General features: G+C 38.2%; 1 protein-coding gene across 1 annotated transcript in view; it reads left to right on the forward strand.

Annotated features, from left to right (window-relative positions):
• Nucleotides 1–23715, forward strand: part of si:dkey-215k6.1 (transmembrane protein 132C) — a 180156-nt gene that overhangs the window by 132307 nt on the left and 24134 nt on the right. The window contains exon 5 of the mRNA XM_056746511.1: nucleotides 20809–20952. Within this exon, the coding sequence (XP_056602489.1) occupies nucleotides 20809–20952 (144 nt within the window). The remainder of the gene's footprint in view (nucleotides 1–20808; nucleotides 20953–23715) is intronic.

Below are 23715 nucleotides of genomic sequence, written 5' to 3' on the forward strand. Positions count from 1 at the left end.
TAGAGACTGCAGTCAGGTAGATGGGACATCTATTTTCTGAGGAGAGGAATTTATTTTAGCTATCTGACCGTGGGTAAAAGCACTAAATTATAATATAAGGGTTATTATAGATTATTTATTACTACATTGTTCTTTAATTTAGCTTCTTTCTTTCTGTCTGTCTGTCTGTCCTTCTGTCTGTCTGACTTTCTCCAGCTCTCTACATCACTCTTATCCTTCTGTGTATCTTTTTGTCTTTCTTTCTTTAATTCCTTCTTTCTTTCTTTCTTTCTTTTGTTCTGTCTTTCTTTCTGTCTGTCTGTCTGTCTGTTTGTCTGTCTTTCTCCAGCTCTCTACATCACTCTCATCCACAGTGTCATTCAGTCTTCTGTCTATCTTTTTTTCTGTCTGTCCATCTTTCTGTATTTCCTTTTGTTTATCTGTCTTTCTTTCTTTCTGCCTGTCTGTCTATCTGTCTTTCTCCACCTCTCTACTTCACACTCATCCACAGTGACATTCAGGCTTCTGTCTATCTGTTTTTCATTAGTTCTTTCTTTTTGTATTTCTGTCTGTGTGTCTGTCTGTATGTCTGTCTGTCTGTTTGTCTCTCTGTCTCCAGCTTTCTACTTCACACTCATCCACAGTGACATTCAGTCCAAACCTTTAAAAGTTACATCTTGTAAGAGTCCCAAAGTACCTGTCAACCAAGACAGACAGAGACCCGTGACACGTGAGACTTAAAGTCAGAAAAGGTCAGCAGATGAAAGGCAGGTCATGCTTTAGTCTCATCCTGGACTTTCTGTGGAAGTGGCCCAATACTGCTCATTAAAGAAACATCCACTTACTCTAGAAACCGTTACACCATCGATGAAAGATTACAAGTAGAGATAACAAACTAGATATAGTTTGGTGGAAGATTAAGTCTTTATACTTGTTTATACACCATAGGCAATTACTGATATGTCCGAAACTCGCTCTCAAATCCATTCTGTATATATTTGGCACACAAAATAAGAACTTAACGGGATATAGTTGTGCTCAGAGTAGCTTTTAGCACTCGTAAGTTCCGACATAGATATGACCTATTAGCCGTAATTTACCTTGCTGTGTAGACGCTATTTCACCCACAATGAGTGTGTACTACAGAGCCTGTTTCGCTCTCTCATCTCTTTGGTGTTGAAAGCCTGTTATAAATTGGATCATTTTGGCTGTTTCCTTACATCTGCTGTAGTTCTGCTTTGAGCTTGTTAGAGTGTTTCAAGCCCAACACCGTAATACCTCCAGGCCATTTCTTTTGGCATTCCCTCATTCTCTCATACCTTCTGCCTTCATCCTCACCTTTACCTCTACATGTCATTTATTTCCTGTCACAATTTTGACCCCTTTCCTGTTTCCTTCCGTCTCGCTTTCAGAGCCGTTCCCGGCGGAGCGTGGAAGCGCTTGAGTGTCTGAATGGTAATTAATTCTTAATTGGAACACTTGTTTATCTTTGTTGTTTGAAGATTCCAATGAGTTCCTGAAATACCCAGAGGGCCGTGCAGCTGCTGGAGGGGTGGGGCTTTCAGCGACGGTCTGCCTCTGCTTGTTTACATTAGGAGAAGATACTGAAAGCAAGAGACGGGAAAGACGGATGCGTAATAGCTGTCATATTTGAAATTACAGATTTGCGTGCCGATGAGCCATTGCTGTAGAGAGATGCGGGGAAAAAGAGATTTGCTAGCGAATTGCTTGTGCAGTATTGTGCTTTATTTCGATTACTGTTTCGTGTTGTGTGAATGATAAATGGGTACTGCAAAGGAGATGTATGGAACGATATAAAGACAATCACAGCGTTCTGAGTCAGAGAGAGTGAGAGAGAGATGGATGTTTCATGGGGAATTGGGGAAACACTGAAGGGATAGCATTGGTATACAATGGATTTAAAAAAATGAAATGGCAAAGTCTCTTTTCTGGGTTGGATTGTTGTAAATAAGTGTTCCATTTACATTTGATGTTCTAGTTTCTGTGAAAGTTTAAAGGCAAATGAAACACTATTTACATAACAATCAAACAACATGTTTTCATGCTAACACACTAACCTATTTATTACAACAGTTTTCAAGTTTATTTTTGACATTTCGTCTGTATTTCACCGTTTCCTCCCTCATGTCGTACCTCAATTTGAGTATCTTAATGAGAACTTTTAATGCACTCGCAGCCAGGAAATTCAAACATTATCCTGCCTCCAGCATTTCATTTGGGCCATTAACTTCATTTCTCAGCTGAACCTTCATATGACACTTATGTAAGTCACTTTCTTTCTCAGACACACACACAACATCTTTGTGTCTCTCTCTCCCTGTTCTTCTTCCTCATTAGCTCAGTGTGAAAATGTAGAGGAAGGTTGAGAAAAGAAAACGCAAAAAAGAGAAACGGGGGTAGAGAGCAATCTTTTCTATATTTATCACAGGCGATACATGGACCTGCCATGCCCAGTTTTAATAATACAGTATGATGAATGGATGTTTCCCTCAGGTCAAAGAAGTAGTGGAAGAAACAGTGACGTCTTAAAGGAAAGTCTTGAAACGCGAGCGTAAATGGGGATGTTTTGCATTTTTCCAGGAGCGGTTAATAGTCCCACTCTTTGTGTTTTTGAACAAGACAGAGCATTGTATTCTAAGGGCCTGCAAGCCTTTTGGCTCCGGGGACACAAGCCCCTAACAGGCCTAACGTAAAGACAATCGGGCCGCCGAGAGCTTGGATCACTGTTCTATTCATTGTTGCCTTGCCGACTTACATTTATCACACCCACTTTAGGGGCCATTTTACTGTGTAAATAGAATCAACGATGTAAAAACAAAATTAAATCAAGAAGTAAATGCTTTTACTAGTAAAATGTTTTACTAGGAAGATTCTTCAGTGTGTCAAAAATGTTCCAAAGAGAATCTAAGTGGAAGGTGTTTATAGGGAATGCAAACTTGATCGTTTTCAATGTTTTTTTTGAAGGGTTACAGGTCTGAGGGTTTCAGGTTCAAGTCTGATGTGTCATTTCCAAGTCTCATTCATCTTTCTTTACTATTGAATCTTCTTAATTGTCTTCCCCAATTGAGGGACAAAAAGAAAAATGAAGAAAGAAAAATAGTGACATCAAAATCAAAGTCAAAGTTAGCATTATTGTCAATTCTGCCACATTTACAGTACATACATATAGAGGCTTGAAATTGCGTTACTCTCAGACCCATGGTGCATATATAAAAACACTACACAGAATACTTTTTTTTTTTAATTTGGGTTGTCAAACAATTAGTCGTGAATAATCGCATCCAGAATAAAAGTTTCTTAACGTAAAATATTATTATTATTTTATTTCAAGGTGCCTCACTAGACACTCAAGGACACCGTATAATAAAACCATTAATACAACATATAATCTAACCGACATAAATCAAAGTAATCATAATCAAGCATACAAAAGTAAACATTCAAATAAATGAAACAAAAAATTATCATTAACACCATGAATAACCCTCAACAAGTGATAGAATCATCAAAAAGCCTGCCTAAATAGTTAAGTTTTAAGACGAGATCTAAAAGTGGAAAGATTTTCACTTTCCCGAATGTCTTGGGGTAACGAGTTCCAAAGGTGTGGAGCGGCATAACCAAAGGATCTGGACCCAAAACACATTGTGCGAACTTGAAGAGGAACAAGAGTATGTGCAGTAGATTATATATACATGTTGGTGTACTTTGCATATTTATTTTGTATTTATGAACACATACGCATAAGTGCATACATTTTATAATATACACTCACCTAAAGGATTATTAGGAACACCATACTAATACTGTGTTTGACCCCCTTTCGCCTTCAGAACTGCCTTAATTCTACGTGGCATTGATTCAACAAGGTGCTGAAAGCTTTCTTTAGAAATGTTGGCCCATATTGATAGGATAGCATCTTGCAGTTGATGGAGATTTGCGGGATGCACAAAGCTCCCGTTCCACTACATCCCAAAGATGCTCTATTGGGTTGAGATCTGGTGACTGTGGGGGCCTTTTTAGTACAGTGAACTCATTGTCATGTTCAAGAAACCAATTCGAAATGATTCGAGCTTTGTGACATGTTGCATTATCCTGCTGGAAGTAGCCATCAGAGGATGGGTACATGGTGGTCATAAAGGGATGGACATGGTCAGAAATCAATGCTCAGGTAGGCCGTGGCATTTAAACGATGCCCAATTGGGACGAAGGGTCCTAAAGTGTGCCAAGAAAACATCCCCCACACCATTACACCACCACCATAATTACATAAATGAGAAATTGAACAGGTGTTCCTAATAATCATTTAGTTAAGTGTACATTGATATAGAATTTCAATTATTGGTAAATATAAATAAATTAAGGATGCACCGATGTATAGGCCGCCGATATTTTGCACATTTTACTGTTTCATTTGAGAGAAGCTGCTGTCAAACTTTGTGGCAAGCCGTCAAAATTAAAGTATGTCATCAAAATAAAAGTCCAGTTAACTACATGACAAAACTGCTACTAAAGATTTTCAAAACTAGTAATTAAATGTAAGAAGACTTAAAAAAGCAAAAGACAAAACACATAAGATGTAATTAAACACAGAATCCAGAAAAATAAAAATGGAAATTTTCTATTTTAAGTCAAATTTGAGTTAATGTTTTTAATGAAAGAAAAATTGGATAACAAAAATCACCTTTGAAGATTGTCATGTTGTCTTATTGTATTTTTATCTTAACTTACATTTAGGCACAGTTACATTTGTGCCTCTCTTAAAATGTTAAATAGATCCAATTCATGTTCAGTAAAATGAATAGAATGCAGAAAAACTAGATGAAATTGTGTAGTACTGTATGCAATTGTCCAATATCGGTATCGGATTTGGCCGATAGTTGTTTGTTAAAATCTGTATCGGCCCAAAAAATCATATCGGTACATTCCTCAAATAAATAAATTTAAATATTTCCTAAATATATACAAGTACATATATTTTTTCGTGTTTATAAATACAAAATTTATATGCACAGTACACAGAAACACAGTGGGTACGGAAAGTATTCTGACCCCCTTTAATTTTTCTCTCTTTGTTATATTGTAGCCATTTGCTTTACATTAAGTTCATTAATTTACAGGCAGCACCGCATATTGACAGAAAAACACAGAATTGTTGACATTTTTGCAGATTTAATAAAAAAGAAAAACTGAAATATCACATGTTCCTAAGTATTCATACCCTTTGCTCAGCATTTAGTAGAAGCACCCTTTTGATTTAATACAGCCATGAGTCTTTTTGGGAAAGATGCAACAAGTTTTTCACACCTGGATTTGGGGATTTTCTGTCAGGTTGGATGGTAAACCTTGGTGGACAAACATTTTTAGGTCTCTCCAGAGATGCTCAATTGGGTTTAAGTCAGGGCTCTGGCTGGGCCATTCAAGAACAGTCACAGAGTTGTTGTGAAGCCACTCCTTCGTTATTTTAGCAGTGTGCTTAGGGTAATTGTCTTGTTGGAAGGTAAACCTTTGGCCCAGTCTGAGGTCCTGAGCACTCTGGAGAAGGTTTTCGTCCAGCATATCCCTGTACTTGGCCGCATTCATCTTTCCCTCGATTGCAACCAGTCTTCCTGTCCCTGCAGCTGAAAAACACCCCCACAGCATGATGCTGACACCACCATGCTTCACTGTTGGGACTGTATTGGACAGGTGATGAGCAGTGCCTGGTTTTCTCCACACATACCTCATCAGACCAGAGAATCTTATTTGTGACCATCTTGGAGTCCTTCAGGTGTTTTTTAGCAAACTCTATGCAGGATTTCATGTGTCTTGCACTGAGGAGAGGCTTCCGTCGGGCCACTCTGCCATAAAGCCCCGACTGGTGAAGGGCTGCAGTGATGGTTGACTTTCTACAAGTTTCTCCCATCTCCCGAATGCATCTCTGGAGCTCAGCCACAGTGATCTTTGGGTTCTTCTTTACCTCTCTCACCAAGGCTCTTCTCTACCGATAGCTCAGTTTGGCCGGACGGCCAGCTCTTGGAAGGGTTCTGGTCATCCCAAACGTCTGGAACTAACAATTTTGTTACTGCTGTTTCCAGAAACAGTAGTAACTCGTCGGAGATCAATTGTTTGAACCAAGTTGGTTCAGAAATCTAGTTGATGACGCCACACAGCTGGTGGAGTAATGACGTCTTCTAATAAATACATTCAGATTGAATTAATGTCAGATTCTTGCTGTAAATAACATTCATTGCATTTATGGACTACTTTTGTTATCCTATTTTGTCATCTGTTGTATTATATCACGATATAACCGATATCACGATATAAACAGTGCTTCTATTTCCTTGACAAACTTAAAGATGTCCAATTAAACTTGTATATATTTCGATTGATGGATATGGAATGCACTGCACGTTGCTTGCTTACTTTGATAAAAAGCTTGATGCATATAAGTCTAGTTGTAAGTAGGGATGCACCGAATATTCGGCCACCGAAAATTTTCGGCCGAAAATGGCCCAAAAGTGCATTTTCGGTTTTCGGCCGAAAGACTTTTATCACCGAAACAATATGGCCGAAATGTTGTGATGACACAAACAGATACCTCTCCTTTGATGCATCTGTAGCGGACGTTATTCCTTTAATCACAGCACTAAAGCGTCTCCTAAACTGCATTCACCCTCAGGGCTCTAGAGTGCGACCAATATTCCTTTACGTGTGTGAACCAGAGGTCGCGTAATCCGAAATATACTTTGTCATTGACAGATTTTTTTACCAGTGACGCCGTCATTCTGGCAGATTACAATGAGGGCAATTTGTAAACACCCGTTTCCCTTCAGCGGGATATGCTCGTGAAGCGATCTGCGTGTCGTTGTCATTTGACTGACTAGACATGTGATGCGATTTGGGAAAACCTGTCGGATGTCACGCTGGGACGCGGGAAAAACAGTTTACCTATCAAAGTAAACCACATAACATGAAGAATGAAGAAGTATTAATGCACATTTCCCGCCAGTCCTGTGTAAACTATGGCATGCAAAGTTTTTAATACAATGTTTTCGTGAGATGACAGAGCTCTCAGTCTACAGCCCCAGGAGTTATGCCCGCTCCACTGCTCACGCGAGCCGGACCGCGATCGCAAAATATACAAGAGATGATCAAAAGTCCAGACACTAGGCACATGATAAACAACTTAAAACTTGCTTCACTGCTTATTAGTTGTTGTCCGTAATGTTTCCTCGTGTTGTGATAATGGCAGAGCTCTCGTTCTTTAAATGTGCGCTGCACCATTTTCCTTACTTTCGTTTTATTCCAACGGTTTTTTACAGTATTTTTATAGACTTCAACACTAGGAAATGTTTTTTTTACTAAATTGTTATTAGAGTAAGTCTCTTACCACTGTAAAGTGATTTTTACTTGTGATATTGGACTGTTGGGCTTTTATTTTCATAATTTAACTTTAAGCACGTTTTTCTCCAAATTCCGTTCCTGAACATCATAGCGCTTCAGACGACAGAATAAGTTGGTTATTCTATTCTTAGGCTACTTATTATCAACTTTAGACATCTGCAATTCTTGGTGCATTTGTTGTTGTTAAAGTTCTACAGTTAACATATGGGCTATGGGAGTCTTGTTTGGATACACTATTATGTTGAAGGCCTACAGAGAAAATATTGTTGTATCTTTAATAGTGGTGGGCCGTTAACGGCGTTAACGCCGTTAACGCAGTGAGACTATTATCGCGCGTTAAAAAAAATGTCGCCGTTAATCTATTCTCAAAGTTGGGTTGGCAGCTGGGACTATACTACGCAAGCTATGATGACTTTCACCTTGATATTTTAGCGCGGATGTATACCAACTTAACTGCACTGTACGCGGCGAGAACGATATTTTTCAACTCACGTCATTCGCGGAAGCAGAAGCCGCCTCATCATCTCATGACCAGGGCTTCATTCGCGCGATTCGCGCAGCAAGTAGGTCTATCTTCTCTTTGCATTAACATATAAATCACTCGCGCTTGACACGCCATTCGCGTTTGGTCTGAACACAACATAACGTTACTGTGAAATTACCGCATCAAACGTGACGTGCTAACATGGATGCAGCTATGAAGCCGCCGGGTTTGCTTCAGGGAATATTAATTTTTAAGAAGCTTCCCAATAGAAACATCGACAAGACTAAGGTTGTTTGCACCTTGTGCAATGCGGAATTGGTTTAAAAAAAACTCTTTCTCTCAACAGGTACTGGTCTAGCTTTAGTTGAAACCAGTAACTTTGTATTGAGATCTAATGTATTATGGCTCCTGTATGACATATCGCTTGTTGCTCCCTCACTCTTTGTAAGTCGCTTTGGATAAAAGCGTCTGCTAAATGACTAAATGTAAATGTACTGTAGGAGCTCTTCCAGTCTCAAGTACCACCTAAACGCAGAGCATCCCTTAGCTATTGCGGAAGTAAACACAAGTTCATCTTATTGAACATAATTTAATTTTCATCACCAATTATCATAGTAGAACAGCTTTCTCAAGCAGTTTGTGATGCATTTTGGAAACAGGAGATGAGCCCCTGGTCTAATGCGCCACCTGGCTTGAGAAACCCGTTCTCAAAGACTTACTTTTAGTCATTATTTGGGTAGCACACATATTCTGAATGCCTTCGGCAGAATTCAAATGAGCCATTTTAATCTAGATTAATCTAGATTAATTTTGGAATTAATCTAGATTAATCTAGATTAAAAAAATTAATCTATGCCCACCACTAATCTTTAAGCAGTTGCACTTGTTCTGAATAGACTTTCTTGTAGTAGTCCTACAGAGAAAAATGTAAAATGCACTTGACCTAAATGCACTTTGTTTTCATGAGAGAACATTTAATTGTACAACTTTTCAGCAGGCCAGTACCCTGTACATTATTATTTAATATACACATGAGTGGGGTCAAGTTAAACATCTTAGTTGAATTTTATTTTATACTGTGCATTGTTGCAATGTGCTAAATAAACATTTCCGTTTTTGTAATTGATTTATTCTTTGAAACTTTAATTATGCAATTGCAATGCCTTGATTTTAGTAAAGTTAGTACACAGTAATAGCCATAAATGCAAGGGTACTAATAATTGGCCAAATTTCTTTCGGTGTTTCGGTTTTCGGCTTTCGGCCTTGGTTTCCTCTTTTTCGGTTTTCGGTTTCGGCCAAGAATTTTCCTTTCGGTGCATCCCTAGTTGTAAGGATAATAATATGGAACGATGCTTCTAACCACAGGTCTGGACCTGCAGGTCCGACCACGCAACTTTGCGATGCTGCTTGCGGTTGGTTGTTGGAACGATGGTTTTGGGAACACTTAAATTGTTGAACTATTCTGGAACGACGGAACTTGGGACCATAGTTGGCTAACGTTGCTTTTGGGAAACGCACCCCTGTATGACTTTCTTTCTCCTGCAGAACACAAAAGAAGATTTTTGAAGAATGTTGGTAATCAAACAGCATTGTCTTCCATTGACTTCCATTGTAAATGGACAGAAAACCATGGAGACATTTCTCAAGATATCTTCTTTTACACTTGATTTTTGGGAACCATCCCTTTAATTCACATATCTTGTCCTTTCGTCACTCATTTTTTAAAACACCTGCCGAACTTAATATGAAATGCCACTAGTTCACCATCATATGTCACCCAAATAAAGCTCATTTTATTGTAGCAGGTTTTCTGACATGAGCTATCTGTACTTTACTAAAGGCAGCCGGCAGTCCAGAGGCCGTCAGGATTAGGTAGCACACTGAGATAAATACATGGGGGGCACAGACACACACTCATAGGTTTCACAAGCTTTCAGAGGGTAATTCTTCAAAAAGCAGAGTAATGGAGCCAAAAGTCACACAGAAGAGTAAAGAGCACACGCTGTGTGTTGGTGAAAGGGCTTACTGTAGAGAGCAAACAGACACACACACGCTGACTCACCTGGATATTACAGCAAGTTTAGTGGAATCATTACGCACCGGAGAGTCATGGTGGTTCACACAAACACACTCACATAAACACACACACACACACACACACATGTCTGGTTTATTGTTTCCCTGGGGACAGTTTATAGGCAAAACTATTTTATACTGTGCAAATCGTATATTTTATCCCCTACCCCTAAACCTAGAGATCATAGAAAACATTTTACATTTTTTAGATTTTCAAATGTAAGCTTAGTCAAATAAGCTTTTTTGCCCCCACCGGGAAATAAAAAACAAGGAAACACACACCACCACAACAGAGTTTTAAGAGGAAGTTTTCCTGTGTCTCTGACCCTGTTAGAGACACTGTAATTCAAAGTGTCGTAAAGCTAATTGTCAATTACATCTGATCTATCAGTCTCAGCCGTAGATCTGCCAGGACCTGCCAAGAGCCGTTTTATGTGCTTCTCGTTTTTCTCTACATCTCTGCTTCCTCTGCTCTCGCACCTCCGAGCTCTTCACCTCTTGAGCTTTCCAAGCATTCTCCTTCAAAGCAGCACCATTGCACAGCAATTTGCCTTGGCGAAATGGAATTGTGTGCGTGTCCGTGAAAGAAAAACCCAGACGGAATGATTTGCTACTGGTACCCGTCCGTATTTGTATTCCTCACACAAATCCATAAGGCTAGTTTTACAAAGTTTTGGTTGGTAAAGCAACCAAAAAGTATCATCAATAAAAAAGAACCCAAATCCTTTATGTCCAGCTCAAGTTAATGTTATGTGTATCCTCTCTTATAATTCGTTTTTAACATCACGTTATTTCTGTTTGGTTATCGACAGGAATGCTGGAACAAATGAAAGGTACATAAAAGCGTTTAAAGTGGCAAAGTGCTCGGCAGGGACCCAAGCATCCGCTCTTCCCGGCGCTCTTTGCGTGTTTAATGGTTTGCAGTAAATCGCCACTAAGTGCCTTCACCAATTTACCCCCCACGGCTTATCAATTGGAAACTAGCAAGAATAGCAAATAACAAAAAACAGGGCAGAGAATGTTTTCACAGAGGTTTTAAAGGTTAAATATCCTTTATATATTTGTGTATACGTCATTCAAACTCAATCAGCAAAACTATACGTTTAAGAGGGAAAGCGAGATGATGGCAGAGAGATTTTTATAATGTGTGTGTGCGCGTGCACGTGTGTTTGTAAGGGTTCACACTTGTTAAAGAGATAAACACTCGATGTGTGAAATATTAATGCTTGGTGTGTCCTGCTGAGTCCTCTGTTGAAGTTTGAAATGATTTTAGCAGCGTCAGCCTGTCTAACACTCAACAGTGTAAAAATTAAAAGATTCCCCAGGCAGCTTTTGGTGTTTTTTTTAAATGTGTAAAGATAATCGTTTGAAATTCAGATGAGTATGTTTACATTTTTGTTTGTATGGCGTATGAATAAATATAAATGCAACAAAGCTTATAACAATGTAAGCAGCGTGACATCTACAGTCCTGTGGAATTCTTAGGCATGTTAGTATTTTCACCCAATAGAAAGGCTTTAAGGCAGTTATATATATTGTTTATAATAACAGAAGAATGTCATAAATTGATATGATTTATCAGTTTTATTAACAAATTAAATTACATTAATGTTTAGTGTGACCAAAAGCAGCTTTTGTCCATGTACACCCCTATGTTTAGGGGTGACCCCGAATAGTCGAAGATTCGATGCTTTGGGGATCATGCCATTTTGGTTATATGGGAAGGGCCGTAGCACACAGGCACGCACTGCATCGCAGAAAAAAATATTACTTATGATGTTAAGAAATGGGACATATTTAGGGGTAAAACCGAAACCCCGGGGCATATGAGCGAGAGATCTGGCTATGACCAAGCACAGGATCATGTCTCTCTTCGCGTCTTCTTCGATAAAGAGAAGCAGCATGTTCTGCACGGACCCACAGATGACTCGCAAATGAATGTGTACACCCTCTCCAAACATTTGTCACTTGCTGAATGTTTGGGCATAAAAAATGAATTAATACTTTGTCATATTAGACTGAACTTTGCGCTGCATGTTAAAAAAGTAATATAACCAAAATCACCGTATATAGCAAGCAGACCATCTGAACTTGTCATTCTCTGCACTGAAAGCAAACGAGCGTGACAGGGGAACGGAGAAAGAGTGCGCAGGAAAGAAGGTGAAAGGGACTTTTTGACTGTTTAAATGGTAAGATGCTTTATGACATTCCTCTTTTACATGCTGTAATAAAGTAGCTTTATTGGTGGTTCGTTGGTAATGGTATTCCCATTTGTAAAAGATTAATTCATTATCATCTTATATTGAGGCGAGATTTATTTTGCACATTGTGACTTGAATCTGGCTTCTTTCGTTTTTTATATATTTATTATAATGGTATATTCTGTTCTAAACAAATTATGTAAATTATGTTTAATTGTTTTTTGGTGCATCAATGTTGCGCGCTGCACTGTGCACTGTACCCTTGTTAACTACCTGGCGTCATCCCCACATGCGTGCACACACAAGCGTGCACAAATATGCGCAGATTCGACTATCAGTCGACTATAGACCAGAGGTGACCATTCTGATTCGACTATGTAAATCCTAAATCGAGGACACCCCTAGTACATATTCACATTGCCTTTTAGGTGACTTTGCAGTAGGGTGTCTTCAAGCGTCTCGGAGACATCCGGTTTAATTGGGACCCTTTTTGATAGTAAACCAAATGTCAAAAAAAAATCTCCGTTCACCTACTTTTTTCACATTTACTAATATAACAGATGTTGTAATCCAAAGCAACTATCAGTCCATTCCAGATATGTTTCCCTGGAGCTTTTGTTGCTAACGTGGTGCTCTACCAATTCCGCTCCAGAAACGCAGTTATTGCATTCAAACAACAATATTAACAATGGGCTTTCAAAACATGACACAGGAAAACACAACACACACAATGCCTATGAAAGGTATTTCCTAATTGGATGTTGACATGTTGAAATGTCCTGTGTGATCGGGGAAGAGAAATGTAATGAATCTGCTAATTAGAGGTTAACGTGAAGTGTGCACACAGCCATCAGACCAATGTTGAGTTTTATTCTTATGACCACATGCAGTAGAATTACAGGTTTCTTCCTTTTTGTTTGACCAACCATTCTGTATCATTAGTCATGTTTGTTTAGTTTTTGTTTTAACGTTTTGTCTTCAATTAATGGTGGCAAAACGTCCGTTTTTCCTGTGTGTTTCATTGGCTCACGCTCCGTTGACTTGATTGTCGTTGTAGAAGTGGGTAGACCTACTAGACATGCACATTTCACCAGCACCTGTCACCTTTACAAGCTTGTATTTCAAAGCTTAATTACCGGCTGTTATGAGCTGCCACAGGAGCATTGGAGGTGAAGCGTAAAGCTTGACGTTTTCTGACCTCACCCTTTTTATGGCTATTTAGCTTTGCATTAAATACAGGATGAAAGGCATTGCATTTATAGCAGGTGCTTACCGCTGATAATGACAGCCTTTGCATTGTGGAAAATCCGATGACGTCCAAGCTGCTGTGTATTTTTTTAGTTACATTTTATTTTAAAGAGTTTGAAGTTGCGAAGTAGCTCCTCTTGTAAAGTAACAAAATGCCCGGGCATTGTGATTAAGTTGACATTAGCATCACCTTCGTTTGTGCCAGCCTGCCTTTGTAGAGCGGCGTTCGCATCCTTTTGTTCTATTGCTTTGAAGGTCAATAACCTCCAAAATGGTGCTGGATCGAATCGTCTGGCATTGGAATCACTCGAACATGACGCCATGAAATAATTAGAGGCATGTATTGATAGTTCCTAAAAGTGTTAAAGTGCTTTAATTGGGTGCTGTTTTTTTGTGTGCATGTTTTCCACTATGCTGGGTGAATGGGAATAGACCACTTTTTCCCATTTTATGTAAAATCAGATATTGACAGAGCCGTTTGTGTTCCATTTACCTTAAATCCTGAAGTGATGTTTGCGAAGATAAACATTTATTTTACTAATACTCCTTAACTCATATGAGGTTAGGAATTTTCTAAATATTAAAGCACTGAAATTTTTAAAGTTGAAATGTTTAGGGTTACTTTATCACTCTTCATTTTATTTTTTGCCACCATTTAGAAGGATTGTAAACTCAGTGAAACTATAGTGTAACTATTATGGACTTGGAGTTAAACTATATTAAAAGAGTTTTCCATCTTTGCTAGGATTTTTTTCATTATTTGGTCAAGTCATCCATTTCAAAAGTGTTGTAATAAAATCAGTGTATATGTTGACACAACTTATTTTTTTTAAAACAAAAATATGCTCATCAACTGCACAATTTCCAAAGTGGGTGATGAATAGAAATGACACAAAGGCTAAAGTGATTTATTAAAACGCATTTTTTAAAAGGCATTTTTTTTACTAAAACGTTGCCAGTTTACAAGTCTGTTAATACATTTTATACAGCTGCATTTTTATTCACATTTGATTTTAAATAAACAGACACATGCCTTCAGGTCAACAGGTTTTCAAGATGATGTAACCATTTCAATCAACTTGTCAGCTGGATCTGAGTGTTACACACAAAACTAATTTACTTCAGACATAAAAAAATGTTTTAGTTTGTATCATCGCACACTTACAACAATGCCACCACCTTAATACTAAATTCACACCTAAGGGTTTCACTGCAAATGTGCCTGAATCAGATTCGTGAATAAGAACCCTGATTCTGAATTCTGCCAGAGCTTGACAGATTCGCCCCTCAGATTCGCCGGTGCTTTCACAGTATGCCCTGTACAGTATTCAATGTGCAACAGAGACAGTGCTGCAGAGGGGAATCTACAAGGATTAGCAGAATGATGCTGGCTTATGGTCCCTCTGATGCTTTATTGATTCAGGCTTTGGTCAGCATCTGAGAGCTCTGATCTCTGGACTGCCATGATGGATTCTGTTCTTTGAGGATCAGTGTGCTGTAAAACGCAGTCTGTGTGGTGAGGTCATGTTGTGGTTTTCTGTGTAATTGGGCAGAGCACAGAGGTCTGTACAGCACACACAGCTCATTCACAATCACATCTGCTGGTTCATTTTCACAATTGTATTTTAATCGTCAGTACATAATACCTTTTCCCTTTTTTTGATTTTTGGTTCTGGATGTTAAAATGAACTGCCTTGACCTCCCTGTCCCTTGTGATTTCAACAGATTAAATATATTTACCCAGAAACCTCAAATATTTAGCGATTTTTGCTTAGTCAAATGTCTGTAAATTACAAAAAATACAGCTACAATGAACAACAATACAGTTGTTCATTGTACAATATATAAATGTTAAAATGAACATGAACTAAGATCGATAAATGCTATACAACTTTTGTAAATTAGTTTATGTTAACCAATGTGCATTGTAAAACATTTTGATTGTAAATCAAATCAGTAATTTGAACTTAAATTATATTCAACTGACTTCAAAATCTTTATTGTTCACATTACTCATAAAATAAAGTTATATGAAATATAATTAGATTTTTGTTTAGGTGGATAATTTAAGTTCAAATGACTTGAAATGCCAATTTCCCTCAACTTTTGTAAAGTTTTTAAGTTGAAATAGGTGAAATTGTTTATCTTGCATATTTCAATAATTACATTGCTCAACAAAGGAAGCCTTATTTTAAACCGTTAACCTTTTTTTTAAGTCTGTTTATAGTTGCAAGTTTTAAAAAAATTTACAAACTAAAAGGTTCATTAAAAAAACCCAGGTCAAAATGCACTATCCTCCACCCAATATCACACGTCTCGATGTTAAAGGCGTCTGATTGATGGTTTGTTATTTACTGTGGAGAAACTTCAGCCTCTATACACAGACGTTCTCAGTTTTATAGCTTTGCGTTTGTTGCCCGTTGCCCATCTGATCCAATCCTCCATCCAGCCTCTATTTAGGAGAGGAAACACGACCCATAAATCACTGCTGTGCCCATGGACACCTCTCTTCTCTTAGCGCTTGGTGATATATTTGGAGCCGAACGCTATATCGGCCGTTATGGCAGGAGGAGCTCATGGAAAATTGGATATAAAGGCAAAGGGGAAAACAGGAAATGGGTTTAAGGATGGGAATGTGATTGGCCCTGGGGGCAGGAGAGCTTAAATTAGCATAAGACGCACAGTAGGCTATACTGCTATTGGCATGACACGACAGCTGCGTAATAATTATTGCACCACCCCACGTTTCTCATAAATTCTCAAGAGCCATTTGCTTATACACTGGCCCTTTAAGTGGGACTATTTCCCCAGCAGACATTGAGGTTATTTACAGTGTGTTTTTCGGCTAATTATTTATCTTGAAATATAATGATTCAGAGTCCACAGATATAACAGTTCAGGATATATCTTGATACCGTGGCCATCTGTTTGTTTGTTTGTAATAGGAAGTCAGTTAATAAATCACTTGATAACTCAAGCAATTTGTTATTTGAAAGTTTAAAAGGAATAGCTGACCCAAGTTTTTAAGAGCTATAAAGCTCCACAAAGGATATACCGTACCAACGGTATACTATTTTCCAAGTCTTCAACTAGTCAAATAACAGCTTTGTGTGATGAACAGACCAAGTTAAGTTAAATGCATAAGGTAACATCACTGATTTTTAGTACAACTTAAAGCTTGGGTAGCTCAGAATGATAAAATGATAAACAAGAAAAAATTGCCATGACTACCAGAGAAGATATGTATTTTTTATATTTAGTCCACCTATTTTAGTGATTGGTATCTGGATTACAAAAAAACAATTTTATGGAAAATATTGCCAACCCTAGCCTCAAAAGACGTGATCTGTAACGTTTGTCAATGTATGAAACATAAAAATTAAACATTACTTTCGGAGTTGTTTTCTACTATTCCTTCTATAAGTCAGTTTAAGTCAAACTGACATTTCCTGCAAAATCTTATCTGACTGCTCAAATTATTAATCATTATAATGAGATTACTGTTGTGAATCTGGTTAGCTAAGTTTTTTTATCAAAAAGGGAACAGATTGCAGCTTTAAGATGTAAAAGCAGTTTTTAATTTTATTAATATTTAATTGCATTGGGTCTTAGCTCACTGAAAAAAATAAATTGTAGATTTATAAAGATTAATAAAATCCTTGTAACAATTTACACAATTTTTTTTAAGTAAAATGTGCTCCTTTTAGTCAGGTACAATTTACTAACCAGAATTACGTTAGTTCTACTTAATAAATACATTTAGTTTTTGTTAATATATCAAGTTAATGTTACTTAGTTAACAAAAAAATTGCACTGAACATAAACATGTGTCTAACTCAAAGTTCACACAAATCAGGACTATTATCGTGCCTCCCTCAGCATAGGCACAAGCATGGCTCTTCTGAACAACGGTAATAATTTAAAAGTAATGCCAAAAGTCTCCATAATCTCAAAAATAAATCAACAAAGAGCACTAACAAGTCTTTCTTTTTACTGAAAAACACTTAAAATGACAGTTAATCTTGAATTTTTTATCTACTAATGCAGTCAAATACAAACCATGCTGAGAACTAAAGATCAACAGCCAAGGTAGTTATATCTACAAAAATGATTTATGTAGTATCAACTCAAAATAAATAAGTCAACTTAATTTGACCAATTTAAATGGGTATAACATAATACAATTTAGTTGGATTTACTTAATAATTTAAAAAATAAAAAATTACTCAAAGAAAATAATTAACCAAAAAAAATAGTAGATTTCATTACCAGATTTTAATGTTATTTTTACTCCTTTCTTTTTTGTTAAAAACAGGAACATAATTATACTAAGTATATAAAGTATATATAATCTACTTAGGCATATAATCATTTTTTTAAGGCGTCTGGTCAACAAAAATTCTCTTTTTGCGTCACAAACCTTTGTTGTTCAGGTAAGAAATTAACTTTCCATTTGGATTTTGTGATTCAGATTTTAAAATGACATACGGTAAATCAATGAATCTACTGAAAACCCATCATTTGCCGCTTGTGCTAATTAGTTTGAGAACATGATACGCAGTTTGGAAAAATCTGACAAAGTTACAAAACTAACCTGTAATTTAAGTTTAGACAAATTACTTGTCATCCGCGTGCCCAGTTTGCGGCATAAGTAGCAGTCTCTCACTTTTAAACAGGAAGTTACACTACAGTGGTGTAAACACAGAACCGTATCTGTCACCGTTATTTCGCTAAAACCCCACTAGCGAATGAAAAAACGAGCTCCAGAATTGCTGGCCTACAGGGTTTGGCAAATTTGGAAATAAGATCCCCCAGTTTCATCTACTGCAGCCCCTCTGTTACAACCCACTCGCACATAGCAAGCCAACTGACAAAACAACTATCATCACATATGCCAGGTTATGCAATAGAGAGGGAGAAGAACAGGCTCTGACAGATGTCCCTGCGGTTAGACATCGTCCTGCATTACTGCTGGCTTGCATTTATTCCCATGTATTTTTCGTTCTACAAAGAGGCAATTTTCAGATTTATAGATGATGGAGGATTTATGTCTTTAGAAGCGCCTCATTATGAATGCTGTCTAATGAACTCTGAAGTGGTCCCTATTTCAAAGTGTGTGGTAAATAAGGAAAAGCACATCTGAGTATTGATTTTGGGAACAAAGAATCTAAAATGTTTTATTACACCCAATAACCCACTCAGTGGTGAATGAAACTAAATGGATGGATTTTTTCCTACTGTTCTGAGTCAATAAGGCATCACCGTTACTCATTTATAGCTGCTAAACTGAAGTGCTACTGCTTTTTGACCAGTCAGAACATGTTTTCTGTCTTTTTGTGTAACCCAGCTAGCAGTTGTTTGAAGCTGTGATGCTTTCCGTCTGACGGAGATGATTTACAATATCACAGCGACACCCGTGAGTTACGAGCCGCTTTGCGCTATTACAGCGTTGTTTCCTTTTCCAGTCAAAGAGCGTGAAATTCATTAGCTGAATGGTTATAAAGAGATTAGGAACGTGACGTAATGGATATCAATTATGATTTATTCAGTCTGGTATCGTGAGAGGGCTGCAGCTGGATGCCTTGAATGTGAAGTGTGTGTGTTTGTATGCACTGTTTGTGTTTGTGTGCGCGCGTGTGCCTTTTTACGTGGATGAGGCTCATTCATTCATGAGAGCGGTTCTATTTCCTGTTTTTACAGGCTTGTTGCTGATGTCACCGAACAAATTGGTCCTACATTTCAATAGAATACAATAGAAATTGAGTTCTGTTTTTACATTGTGTGGTTGTTTTGTCGGTTGGTATGGGCATGTCAGAGGATGCATTTTTTAGCTATATTTTTACTATAAGTGGTTTAGAACCATCGATAGGACCCTCTCATAGACAGAAGGCAGGCTGCAGATATACACCCATTGTTCTCATCCATTCATCATGTTTATATGTCAGGGCTCCAGATGAAAAACTGCAGCCAGGTAGAAGATTTTCCCTCGTCTGTTGTATTAGGTTACCTTCTTTCATTTTTCTATTTTCTTTGCCTCCCTCTACACACAAACACGTACTGCTGTTTTATCATTTTCTTTCTCTGTAGGTCGCTGTAGTTTTGGCCCCTGCATGTCTCAAGAGTCCGTGAGGTTTCTGCCTGCATGATTTTTGTTTGGATTGAATTTCTAAGCCGTATAGAGATCTGTATTTACACGTTAACAGTGTCCTGTAATTACAAATATGGAGCGATACTCTGCGTTCATTTAAAATGAATTGAGTTCGTTGACATAATTCTTACATTAATTCTTTACCAACGTTTATTAAAAATGCATGAGATATGGCTATTAAGTAGGATGGAAGGATGCTCTACATTGTCAGATACATTGTGGGTCTCCTATAATTCTCCTGAGGAATCTTGATAAATGTAATAAATGTTTTAAATGTGTAGTATACGAAATAAAGCTCACTCCACCCCTCCCTTTCGAAGCACTATGGTGGCTGACACAGGACTCAGCTGTCATCATGTGTTTGCTTCTTGTAAAAACGCGCTCCGTAGAGCAGTTTGTCTGTTTAGGGGTACTGTAGAAATAAGATGGCAACCCGCTGTGTATGTAGGTAGAAATGTAACGCTTCATTGGGTTAGGTCTTTATACACCTCTGAAGACATAGTTATGTATATTATATTGCATTTATATCAATAGAACAAAAAGATACACATTTGGAGCGTTATAGAGATGGACACCAAAATGAAGAGAAAATTATGTTCACAAAGTGATGTATGCAAAGACAGTCTCTCTCTCTCTCTCTCTCTCTGGACTCATTATTGTTAAACATACCGCTAAAAGAGGGGATAACTGACCCTCTCATCTCTCTGTAATTACCAGCCTTTTCATGAAGTTAAAATGTCAATTACCACCACAACCAATCTCCTCCCTGCTTTCTCGCGTTCTCTCTCTCTCGCTTTCATTCGTTTTCGATAAAAGAAGTGTTTTTCCCTAGAGGAAAGTGTTCTCGTATGAAATATTTATGCAGTAAATACTTGTGGAGATGAATTTAGAGAGCCCAAACCCCACATGAAGACCCATTAACCCTCTGTGAATGCGATGAAATTATTGTATAATTGAGAATATGATAATTGCTCACTGTCAAAGCCGAGCAGTTGTGAGATATGAAGCATTATTGTGCTGACCGGCATAAGCTTTGTATTATAAAGGGGATTGCCTTCCCATCACCTCTATTTAGGCAGATTGTTATTTTAGAATCAAATTATCTGTGTTTGTTATGGATTTTGGCTGTTTATCTATTTCATCCGACACATGGATCGAAACGACAGGCCTAAAAATGTCCCTGAAAGGTTTCTGTGGTCATGTGATCCGTGAGTTTAAAACTTTAGTATTTAACCATCTCTCTGTTTTTTGTTTGTCTTATGCAGGACACAGAGATCCTAAACACTGCCATTCTGACAGGCCGGCGTGTTGCTATGCCGATAAAGGTTGTCACGGTGGAACAGGACGGAACGGTGAGAGAAGTGGACGACCCCGTGACCTGCATTTCCACAGATGAGGACGTCCTCAAGGTGAGAGCTTACCTGCGTCCTCCTCTTCTTGTTTGAAGATTGTTTGAAGAATGTTGGTTACTGGCCCCCATTCACTTGCATTGGGTTTTGTGTCCATACAATAGAAATCAATGGGAGCCAGTGTTGTTCGGTTACTAACTTTGTTCAAATATCTTCTTTTGTGTTCTGCAGAAGAAAAAGTCATAAAGGTTTCAAATGACTAAAGGGTGAATAATTTATCAGATCATTTTTTGGTGAAATATCATTTTAAATATCAACTTGTGTATACCTGTCTGATTATACAGTATGTATACACTAACCTAAAGGATTATTAGGAACACCATACTAATACTGTGTTTGACCCCCTTTCGCCTTCAGAACTGCCTTAATTCTACGTGGCATTGATTCAACAAGGTGCTGAAAGCATTCTTTAGAAATGTTGGCCCATATTGATAGGATAGCATCTTGCAGTTGATGGAGATTTGTGGGATGCACGAAGCTCCTGTTCCACCACATCCCAAAGATGCTCTATTGGGTTGAGATCTGGTGACTGTGGGGGCCATTTTAGTACAGTGAACTCATTGTCATGTTCAAGAAACTAATTTGAAATGATTTGAGCTTTGTGACATGGTGCATTATCCTGCTGGAAGTAGCCATCAGAGGTGGGTACATGGTGGTCATAAAGTGAGTAAAAGTGACCGATTTGTCAGGTATGGTGACCCATACCCGAAATGTGACCTCTGCATTTAACCCATCCAGTGATTAGTGAGCACACACACAGCAAGTGGTGAACACATGTACACCCGGAGCAGTGGGCAGCTATCACTGCAGCACCCGGGGAGCATGTAGGGGTTAGGTGCCTTGCTCAAGAGCACCGCAATCGTTACCTGCCGGCCCTGAGGATCGAACGGGCAACCTTCTGGTCACGAGTCCGACTCTCCATAAAGAGATGGACATGGTCAGAAACAATGCTCAGGTAGGCCGTGGCATTTAAAAGATGCCCAAATGGCACTAGGGGGCCTAAAGTGTGCCAAGAAAACATCCCCCAAACCATTACACCACCACCATAATTGCATTAATGAGAAATTGAACAGGTGTTCCTAATAATCCTTTAGGTGAATGTATATAAGTGTTGTCGAAATAAGAATAATTATTTATAACAATATCCAATTTTTAGAATATCATTTCCAATATAATAGGAACATATTATTTACTTATAAATCAAAAGGCACCATTCTTAAAGCAAATGGAAAGTTTAGGAAAGTTGAATGACTATATTGAACAGCTCTATGAAGACTTGTATTATAATTAAAACATTTTCTGGTCCTGGCGAGATTTTTGTGTTCTTGGCACTTTGCTGTTGCAGAACTTATATAAACACATTGTTCAAATGAATCCCTTGGTTTTTGAGGCGACGATCAAGTTTACCCCTGGGGGTGATTGGAAAGTATCATCACAATCTGCATTGTCATGCTCTCCTGAGCTCTGAGCTAATACCTCAGATCAGACCGCCCCTGTGCCGAGGCAATTTCCATTTACAAGCAGCAATATGTAGTTTAAATAAAATCAATACCCGGTAACAAAGAAAAACTCATTCGGGGCTTTAATGCAAAGTTGGACAACAGAGCGTGTTATTAAGGAAATTAGAGGAGCCTCCGTTTCTCATATGGTGGCATAAAATGAGCATCAGCTGAGGAACAGAACACGTTTCATGACAGAAACATGTTGTGGGGAAATTGCCGCAGCTGTACCTGTCTGCCTATGGTGTCGTAAGGATGGTGTGTTTGACCTCGGGGTGATGTGTATGACAGGTGTAAACGGGAAACATGACAGTGTGTATCTGTGAATGAGAAACAAAAGTGCACAGTCAGAATAAACTAAAGTACGCACTTTTTCAAAAAGCTGTTTGTAATCAGAAACAGAAACGCAATAACGTTATGGGCATTTATTCTTTTGTACATAAAGAATTTGTCTTGGTCACAGAAGCTTCCAGTGTACAAAAAGATATTTCTGATATTTCTATTAGGGACAGTTGACCCAAAAGAAAAATCCTGTCATCATTTACTCACCCTCGAGTTGTTCCAATTCTGTATAAACACTTTGTTGTGATGAACACAGAGAATGATATTTGGAAGAATGTCTGTGACCAAACAGTTCTTGGCCACCATTGACTACCACAGTAGAAAAAAGTGTCCAAGAACTGTTTACTTTCCTACATTCCTCAACTTTCCTCTTTTGGGCTCTTTTTTCACGATCTAAACAGTGCAAGTGCACTCAAGGCGTGTCCGAATTCACTTTTGCTAGTTTAACGACGGGAAAACGGTTGGCACTCCCGGGCGCATGGGCTAAACAGGCTGTCCCGAAGCTTTTAATGAGTAATGGGTGTTTTTTGGGCGTAACGTGCAGTAAATCAATCAGAGTCTCAACTCTTCCCTTTAAGGGCCAGTTGTGCTCGCGCCATGGCAGATGGCTATTTACACAGCGGACTTGGACTGGACACTTCTCCAGAAAGGAAAGACACAGGACAAGCCGGAATTTTATCTGTATGTCCACAATCATCATCTTTCACATTGTAATCCATTAGATTTTTTATATTTGCCATGTTTGTGTGCTCCTGTGCTTCACTCTGTGTAATAAATAAAGTGAAAGTGCTTTGCAGACCCGCCCAAAGCGCATTTTCCACTAATACTCTCTTTAAATGACAAAAAAATATTGCGCCAGTGTATTTTCAGTTCCTCAAAATAAGAACCGCGCCAACATTGCGCCTGAAAACACCTCTTTTTT

This window comes from Triplophysa dalaica, chromosome 4 (genome assembly GCF_015846415.1).
Source record: "Triplophysa dalaica isolate WHDGS20190420 chromosome 4, ASM1584641v1, whole genome shotgun sequence".
In the NCBI taxonomy this organism is placed as follows: domain Eukaryota; kingdom Metazoa; phylum Chordata; class Actinopteri; order Cypriniformes; family Nemacheilidae; genus Triplophysa; species Triplophysa dalaica.